Source organism: Panthera pardus, unplaced genomic scaffold (assembly GCF_024362965.1).
Source record: "Panthera pardus isolate Hobbes unplaced genomic scaffold, ASM2436296v1 HiC_scaffold_17, whole genome shotgun sequence".
NCBI classification, from domain to species: Eukaryota; Metazoa; Chordata; class Mammalia; order Carnivora; family Felidae; genus Panthera; species Panthera pardus.
In genome coordinates, this window is record NW_026526732.1 from 146516371 (window position 1) to 146526339 (window position 9969).

Genomic DNA, 9969 nt, shown 5'->3' on the forward strand with positions numbered 1-9969 from the left:
AATACACTGGAAAGAAAAATGACAGAGATGAAACCCACAGATTTAAAGAGACTAAAAGATATATCAAATGAATACAAGGTGTTTACAGACTTGAACAAACCAACTGGAAAATACAAAATATTTTAGACAATATGGAAAATTTGAACCCTAACTAAACATTTGATGATTTTAAGGAATTGCCATTTTTTTAGATGTGATAACGGTATTGTGAATATTTTTTAAAGAAATCTTTATCTTTTAAAAATATGTACTTAAGTAATATGATATATAGGCCTCTCTTCAAAATAATTTCGTTGCAGCAGGGGGAGTGGGTGCCTGCGTGGCAGTTAAGCATCTGACTCTTGATTTCAGCTCAGGTCATGATCTCACAATTGTGAGATCAAGCCCAATGTCAAGCTTTCTGTGCTGGGGATGGAGCTGCTTGAGTTTCTTTCTCTCTCACTCCCTCCCTCCCTCTCCCTCTCTCTCTCTCTCTCTCCCCCTCTGCTCTTCTCCCCTGCTTGCATTCTCTCTCTTCCCTTCTCTCTCTCTCTCTCTCTCAAATAAAATTTAAAATAATAACAATAATAATTTAGTTGTGGGGTGATAAAAAGAAACAAAATTGGCCATAAGCTGATAATTGTTTTATGAGTACATAAGGTATGTGAGGTGTCATTATTTTATTCTCTTGATTTCTGTATGTTTGAAATTTCCCAAAATAAAAGCTAGAACAACAAAAGAAAATGGCTTTTGTCTCATTCTGCTTCAAGCATATTGCTCAATGCATTGTGTGTTATTAATGGCCCTCTTCTAAACATTAGCCTCTGAAGAAGGACCTGAGAGGTCCCAACTTGACCATTAAAAATCCTATGCCTGCACAAAAGTAACTTTCTAAATAGAAGTAGCATTAGCGGCCATAGATCAATACATTACTTCCCAATCAGAAGGACCCAGAAGATGTAACTCTTATTATAAGAGTCGTCAAATACAATTGCATATGTAAGTCTCGTCACAGTTGAATACTCAAACTACATCTACTGTTCTCAGTACATAAAATGTTATAAGCACAAATGTGCACACAATCTTATCTACAAGATTACATATGCCAATGCTGTTCCAACAGCAGAAAACTAAAAACAAACTCCTAACTAATGGCAAAGAAGGGATTCAATAATTACAGTTCATACACACTATGGAATACCACTTACTCATTTAAAATGAGGTTGAAGAGAAAATGAAAGTTGTTTATAATACATTAAGTGAAAATTTGAGGCAAAGTATGTACAGAACAGTGTCATTTCTAGTAAAAAAATTTATTATATATATTTACATATTATATTATATTATATTATATATTTTTTTTGTATAGAAAAAAGACCAAAGAATGTACATGAAAATTGCAACAGCTAACTCTTTTAGGTGGTGGGATTACAGATGATTTTATTTTCTTCTTTGTGCTTTCATGTGTCTGGCAATTTTTCTATACTAAATGTAGAGGTCCATAATCCCTTATTTAGAATTCAGATACCCAAAAATTCCTGAAAATAGATTTTTAAAAGTTACTGGCAAACTTGTTTAGGTGCAAAACCTGCCCTAAACATACTTCATATTTATCCCCTTTAGTGTGAATATTGACAGATGTCACTGCAGGGATACAATGTTTCAGACTGTTGACCCAGATTCCACTAGGGGCTCACTAGGACTCTTCAACAACCCCAAAATTCTGGATACTAAACCCCAATGTCTCAGACAAAACACTGTAGACCTGTATCAGTCTGTACCCTGCCACCATTACCATGTTTAGGCTTCTAAAAATGGGACTCACATTTGAAAAGGTTGGGAGGTCCTGCTATCAATTATTATAACTTTTAAAGCAGCATCAATATAAAATATGTCCTTAACAACAAGATTACCATTCCAGTTTATCAAAGGTGGCAAAGCACTGGGCTCCCATCAGAAGGTTTCAGCAGCCAAGGTTTACCAGGCATTATGTGCCTTCCATATTTTAGCTCATGTGATGCTGCTTCAGGAAGTAGATACTATCCCAGGCCCATTATACATATGAAGACACAGATGCTCAGAGAGGTTATGTAACTTGACTAACTCACAAGGCAGAGTTGGGTCAGAGTCTGACCTTCGGCAGCCATGCTAAGGCCTCGTCAGTTAAGTAATCCACAGGGCAGTTCTGCTTCCTGGATCATCTCCACCATTTTTAATAGCAGTAATAACATCACAAGTAAAGCAGAGACGACTGACTTGTTTTAAAAACTCTTTTTTGATTTGTAAACTAAACAAACTTGATCTACAAATTACTAAGAAAGGATAAATATGAAACCATAACATATAATTTCTAGTATTACTACCATTAACTCTAACCACACCAAAGTTATTTGAAGATGTTCTACGAATGTAACAATATAATTTTCTATACCACAGAAAATCTCCCAGTAATCTTTTGGAAATCAGTGTGGGGAACATTTTCTGAGGGCTGTCCAGAAGAGACCAAGTTCCTACCCACAGGAGAGCCTGACATTTCCAAGAACAAACTCTCCACTATCTACTTTTGGGGTTTCCTTGGTGTCTCTGGGCTATAAAACCCAGTAATTTACTTTCCCTACTGAAAACTTGGGTAGAAATAGCCTTGACTTCCTTTTGCAAGCCAAATTTCACAGCTGTTGAGGGTGAACAAACCAAGGGGAAAAAAACCTTCAGAAGGGATTTTTCTGGCCAAGGATGCAACTTTCACTGGGACCATAATCTCCCAGGACAAGTGAACATACTGAAGCTGACTGGCTACAAATCAAATTCTTCCAACCACAAGACTGTTTCACTGTTTCCAGTCTCTAATTTTTGTAACTAAGACAGTAAAAACTGAACTTCAATTGGAGAATTCAGAAAAAGGGAGAGATGTCTGACTTTTCAAACTTATGTAAAATTACCTTTTTCTTTTCTTTTTTAAAAATGTTTATTTATTTTTGAGAGACAGAGACAGAGCACAAGCAGGGGAGGGGCAGAGAGAGAGAGAGGGAGATACAGAATCTGAAGCAGGCTCCAGGCTCTGAGCTGTCAACACAGAGCCTAATGCAGGGCTCGAACCCACAAACCGCGAGGTCATGACTTGAGCTGAAGTCAGACGCTTAACCGACTGAGCCACCCAGGTGCCCCTAAATCTTTTTCTACACTTACACGCCCTACTCGTTTAAGATTAGTAACTCTCTAGATTTTTAGGCACAAAATAACCACATAAAATCATAGTCTGCTTTAAAGAAAACAAAAATGTACAGCAATTCCAAAATAAAAGGGCTGCTATCCCAATAAAATCATACTTAAAAGAGGTATATTAAAAAGTTCTTGAGGCTCCTGAGTGGCTCAGTCGGTTAAGCATCTGACTTCGGCTCAGGTCATGATCTCACGGTTCATGAGTTCAAGCCCCGCATCGGGCTCTGTGCTGACAGCTCAGAGCCTGGAGCCCGCTTCAGATTCTGTGTCTCCCTCCGTCTGCTCCTCCGCCGCTTGCACTCTGTCTCTTGCACTATCTCAAAAATAAGCATTTAAAAAAAAAAAGTTCTTTAAAAATCATTTTTAAGGAATTGAAAAGCTTTAGTGTAATATCAAGAAAACTGTTATCCTAATGGATAGTTGTGTTTTGTTGGTTTGTTTTGTTGCGTTCTCTTGGAAAGAACCAGAACTTAGATCACACATGTCCATGAGATCCTGCTTCAGGACCTCACATCAACATCGTAGAATGCTGTTGTCCTCTTAGGATGTTAAAATCATTTGCTCAAATTAGGCATATTCAAAAGAAATCTGGCACTGCAGGAAGGCAGTGAGAGAAAAGCTGTCATGTCATTACAGTTTACAAGCTATACATCCATTCTGGGGAGTGAATGAAGGACCATTTTAATGGGATGGTTTTGTTAAACACTTTTTTTTCTTTTGAGTGTGAATTACTTACATAAATTTAGGAATCTTTCTTAAAAACAATGAATAAGTTGTCATTGTCTTCTGACATTGGAAGAACTTTCTATTGTCCCCAAAGTGGGGTCCATTTTTCAAAAGCTTTCATTCTTCATTCCTTATTTCAAAAAAATTTTTCATATTTTTGGGAAACTCGTGGTGATTTCTGGATAGTCTCCCTCCTCACCTCAAATGGTAGAATAAAAACTAGTTTATAGCTACATTTATTGCTACTGTCTATACATTTTCCGATTTCTCCAGTAAGCCTCCTTGGCTTCTTCTGTTCTTACTCTTCTCATGCTTGAGAAATTAAATATAGAATGTTCCTAAACTATGACACATCTACTCCTCAGTCCTAGCCTTTGGTTTAGTTTCTCTGTGCTTCTGAACCCTCAGGAATGCATTTTACTTTACACCTTTCACATACATCAGTATTTAGCTCAAAACTCAATAAAAGTTTAAGTCGATATATGATGATTTCTTGTAACATTTTCTTTTTTCAGGCCTTTTTGCCCTTTAGTTGATAGAATTCACTTCTAACCCAAATCTTACGGTCTCTAATAGAATTTGCTTTCCTGGAAATCAACAGTTTCACTAAAAGCATCAACATATCAAACTCTACGTTCCATGACAATGTGCGTCCAGGGCTGAAAAATACCATGAGTTAAAATGATGTTTAACACAGCGCTTGTCCCAAGCTACCAACTGAAGGCATGCATTTGTTCAACAATCAGAAAAGGAGATACTATTATGTAAAGTAAAATCCATGCCATCCGGAACCACTCTAGGACTAGACATTTCAGATAACTATGCTTTCTAAATAATCTACTTTAAGTAACAAAAATTATATTTGAATCATCTTGGATAAAAAACTAAAATATGTTTTTCCTTCTTTCATTAACATGCTCTATTGCATATAACTTATTTGATGGCTAAGAGTCATAATAAACAGAAATTACAGCACTAAGATCTAGTACAACAATGCTTGGGGCCTATGCAAGTGTGTAGGGCTATGCACATCTATGTTAATAGTCTCAAATTACTGAGGATGGGAAAAGCTAGGATAGATTTTAATCGCTTTTTCTGTCTCTTATTTTGTCAATCAGTCACACAGACAAATCCTACTACTATAAACGCTGGAAACAGACCATGTATCAGGAGAGGGACTGATTTTGATAAAGTACCTATTCTGTGCCAGGTCTGAGATAAACTTTGCAAGGCATGTAGCAATCAGCCTGGCACAAAAGTAGAAAATGGGTAAACACTAGGTAAATGAATAGCACTAATGTGCCTACCTAAGCACGTTCTCTCTTATTTACAGCTTCTAATCTGCCATGAGCTGGAAAACGCATACCCAAGTGTGAAAGAACACCATTTAAAATATGTCTAGCCTGGTACTTTGCACCTACCAGGGGCAGCATGGCAAAACTGTATGTGCTGAACTGAGGATGGCGAATAGTGAGCATTTACAATGTGCCAGAAAGTGTGGGAAGTGTCTTACACACATTATCTAAGGTGATACCTATAAAGCAAACAATATTATCCCCATTTTACAGATGGAGAAATTGAGGCTCCAAGTGGTTGAGTAATTTGTAATAAAATCAAGCAGCTAGTCGGTGATGGCAGTACTCTATGAATTCAGGCAGTCTGACTACAGAACAAGTAGTCTTTTTCTTTTTGAGAGAGTGAGAGTGAGATAGAGAGTGAAAGAGAGAATGAGTGGGGGAGGGGCAGAGAGAGAGGGAGACAGAGAATCTGTAACAGGCTCCAGGCTTTGAGCTGTCAGCACGCAGCCCGACGCAGGGATCGAACTCCCGAATGGTGAGATCATGACCTGAGCCGGAAGTCAGATGCTCAACCAACTGAGCCACCCAGGCGCCCCAAGAACAAGTGTTCTTAAGTGTAATACTACACTGCCTCTGAATAAATGTGCAGTAAAGAAGAAAAGGTCAGAAAGACATGAAGTTTATAACAACTTTTTGTTTTCCTAGTAGAAGTTTTTGCTGACTTTCTGATTCTCAGGGATATTCTCAATGGGTGAGGGTTACTGCACGTCAACATTATACTGACAGGCCAGTGCAATAAACTATGAAAGCCAGACAAATAAAGAATGAGCCAGTGAATTACTGCACACTACAGATGATGGGTTCCAAAGAAGTAGAAGCCTGAGAGATCTGTGTGTATTAGGGTCATTAGGGAGGGCTGTAAGAAGTTAAGACCTAAGCCCAAGAAGTGTAAGAGAAAAGCCATGGGGTAAGAGAAGGGGCATTTTGTAGTTTCAGAATCAGCACAAACCCTCTGTGGAAATGGCGGGGGGAGGGGTCGGTTGGGGGGGTTGGTCATAAGTAGATGAACAAACACACATGTGGTTTGGAACATTTATATCCAATGCAGCTGTAAGCTCTTATTCTTGCCAGCTTTACTTGGTCACTCAAACAGCTGGACAAACATAGGTTACAGTTGACAGTACTAGTGGGGGTGGGATATGGCAGCTAATGCAAAGGCTAGATCTAAAGCTACAATTCCCTAGCTCCCGTTAAGGGTCCTTGAGGTGTGGAGGGTGGGCATAGGGAACCTACCTCTACAATTTCCAAACCTAAAAAGGGAGGACATGCTGACCTAGGGACTATTTAAATACATAGTATCATTTGCTCAGAGATCTTTCACTAGGTTGAGCCAGAATCACCTCTAATTAATGACACACCTAGTGTAACTATTGGTGCAGATCCTCCCTGCCCCTAAGAATCACAAGGATGAGAGGTTAGGGCAGCTCTTAGGCCATCTACCATCTCTATAAGAGACAGGAGAGCAAGTCAGGAATCAGCTGTCTTACGCAAGGGTGTGGAGACACATCCACACTTCAGGACAGAGACTGAGCTTACTAGCATGAGGCCAAAAGTAAAAACACTGTGGTAAACAAAGATTTCCTAGTCTTGCTTAACTACACGGCAGCTAAATCCTCAGCAAAATGTTAACAGTCTCTGAAGTGTGAGCCTAAGAGCAATTTGACCTGTACTTGGAAAAGGTGGGAGACATGTGCAAGTTTCTCACTTCAGCAGGATATACAAGGGGTTAAGGTACCTTCTGGCAAACCTCCAAATGCTACATTATTCACCTGATTAGAGACTGGCACTTGGAACATGTATGGTCTTTCTCTCATCTCTCAGATATCAGAAGTGCAGAAATATCAAAGTAATCCTATTAAGATTCAAAACCCAATGCATGCATCCAAAGTACGTTTGAGTTGCGAGGCACTGATCTAGGGACTGAGACTATAAACATACGAAGAAAGACTACATCACTCTAAAGGATGGAAATGTACCCATTCATTATTACGTTTTATCATGCCCAAAAACTCAAGACTGCCGGCAGGAAGTTCTTCTAGTGCCCCAGTAGCACCAAACAAGTCTTTTTCCTGCTTCTATGCCTCTGACCATAGCTTGCCAACCTGGAATGGTCTCACTGTACGTCACCTATCTATATCCTCACATCCTTCAAAGCCACCTGAAGTCCTCCTCCTAGAAGTCATAATCTCCATCTCATCCCCTAAGTTCTGTCTCCTTTTGCTGAACTACTAACAATCACAGCGAGTACAACCATCACTCTATTTAGAAATTTGTCATCCTCTAATCGATAACTTTTATTCATTCAATGAATCCTAGGTACCAACTGTGCGACAGCATTGCCCTAGGGACTGGAGAAACTGCGGCAAACAGCACTGGTTTTAACCTCCCAAAAAAGAACTCATGGGGAGAGCTCTCCTATGCCGCTTTTGAAAATCTTCTGTGTAGACCTGGGTCTGTACTCAGTGCTTCATACCTAACAATTTATTAGAGCCCTGGGCTTCTTTGGTCCAAACTCACTCAAACTGAAGTTACAAAAACCAATGGGGAACAAAAGCCAACGAAGCCATTTCTAAATGAACTTCCACTTCGTAAAAACCTCAAAAGAACAAGGAAGGAAAAGAAAACAGGCTATGAAAGTGCTGCTGAACCAACACATTTTACTCACACTGACAAAGTACCTCCAATCCCCCCTCCAAGCCACACAAAAGTGACTTTTCTCTCTCCATCCTTACCAGCTCCGGATTCAAGTGTTTATTTTAACAACAGATCTCAGAAAAGTTTAAAGCACCCCTAAGTTTCCTAAACAGATCTTCCTAAAGCTTTGTTTCTTGATGAGTAACCCCCTTGATGAATCTCGCATATGCCACTTAAGAGACTGATCCAATGAGGCTCCCGACAACGAACTAGAATTTGAGCTGCAAGCACAAGAGGGGCTAAAAGAACACCACTCTGAACGTGATAAATCCAGACACAATTTTAGTATCAACAACAAAAGCCAGGTCCTGCGGAGCAGGGTGGAAGGTTCCAAGTTCCCAAAAGAAGGGAGCCAAGAGAATTTCCTCCGGGGGGAGCGGTGGGATTCTGCAAGGCGTGGGAGTTTCTGCATGAGGTGAGGGAGATTTCAAATAAATATTTCTCTGCTCTCAAGTAGCTTGTGAGATACGACAGCTGGCACCCGAGAGCGGGCGAGGGTGAAGCCGGGCTGTGCCATGCGGCGGAGGCTGCCACCCGGGCACTCCCACCATTCTCCGCAGCCGGGTCAGGATATGAGAGCCCGGCGCCGCGCGGACCTGCACGGGCGCTCCTGGCCCCGTGGGCCGCCGGTCCTCGACCCTGGCACCCAGCAAAGCCACCCGCCCGGGTCTCAGGCGCCCCGACCTCTCAGGAGCCCCAGGAGACGGGCGGGGGAGAGGGGATCTCCAGCCAGCCGTCCGGCCCCGGCGCGTTACCCACCTGAGCAGACTGGAGAGGGGATGGCTCGAGGACCCGAGGCCGCCGCCGCCGCCGCCGCCGCTGCTCCCGGAGGAGCCGCCGCCGCCGCCGCCGCCCCCGAAGCCTGAGGAGAGCCGCTTCCCGGACAGCAGCTTCTCCACGGCCGGGAGGTGCCCGGTGCGGGCCGCCTCCAGCAGCTCCTGCTCCTTCCCCATCCCCAGGGCCACCGCCCCCTGGACCCCCTTCCCGGGGCCGCAGCCGAGCCTGCTCCGGCTCCCAAACTTTCCGTCTCCGGGCAACGCACCCCCCAAACCGGCCGGGGACACCACCCCCCTCCCCCCCGCCTTTTCTGCCCAGGAGCGCGTCACTTCCGGGATCTGGCGTCACGCGTCACCGCGCCCCCGCGCCCCGCCCCCTTGCCCACCTAGCTGGGCGGGGCTCGGCCGGCGGGCGCAGGTGGCTTTGGTCTGCTGGAAGCCGACCGGTTTGTGTCGGGATAGGCCTCCAAGGGCAAGAGGAAAGCGCCTGATAGATACCCGCTGTACAGGTGTTAGGGAACAAATGGGGCCCACCTGTATGCGCCTCCCGACGTGCGCTTCCTCCCCAAAGGTTTTGGGAGCCCACAGGACAGGAAATACGGTAATTCACCCAGGCAGCTTAGAAACAAAGAGAGAAATACGGTAACGCGCACCTACATTTTCAAGTTCATTCTTTCGGCACGCATAAGTTAAATATGTGATGGATGTTGGGACCTAGTGATACAGAGGTGAATAAAATGGCCTGCTCCGCACCTCAATGAGGGAAGAGAGGAAATTTTTAAAATACAAATATCTATTCTTCATGGTCCCAATCTCTGAAAAGGCTCGTTAAAGTGAAACATGCAAAGACAAGACCTCCCTTCCCAGTAGAGTTTGTTTCCTCTTACTTTTTGATAAAATTAACCGAACTGACATAAGAAGTCAAGTTTGTGAAACCGACCTGGATAGTGAGTACCGGTGAATTGGAAAAATCATTTAATTGGGTAGAAAGTATATATTGTCTTTGCTACTGGAACTGTTCCTACCTCTAGTTAGGCGCTCAACAAATGTGGAGTGAATCGATGGGTTGGATCAATTCTGTTCAAGTTATATGACTTTTTTTTTTTTTTAGGTGCTTGAGGAACCGAAAAGAAATGGCAATTCACACAGGCCCACGGCCTCTCCCCAATTAAAATGTACGAGGTTGAGTCCCTGCCTAAAACTTTACCAGGCAGCCA

The 9969-nt window shown here is 42.5% G+C and overlaps 1 protein-coding gene across 6 annotated transcripts in view; it reads right to left on the reverse strand.

The window, feature by feature from the left end:
• The window catches only part of ANKS1A (ankyrin repeat and sterile alpha motif domain containing 1A), a 178351-nt gene extending 169364 nt beyond the window's left edge, over positions 1-8987 (reverse strand). For 3 of the 6 annotated variants that reach the window (XM_019456827.2, XM_019456828.2, XM_019456829.2), the window contains exon 1: positions 8736-8986. In XM_019456827.2, coding sequence (XP_019312372.2) covers positions 8736-8929 — 194 coding nt within the window. In that variant the 5' untranslated portion in view covers positions 8930-8986. Of the gene's footprint in view, positions 1-8735 lie in introns of all 6 variants that reach the window. The other 3 variants (XM_019456830.2, XM_019456831.2, XM_019456826.2) reach the window with 2 other exon arrangements.
• Positions 8988-9969: the final 982 nt, after the last annotated feature.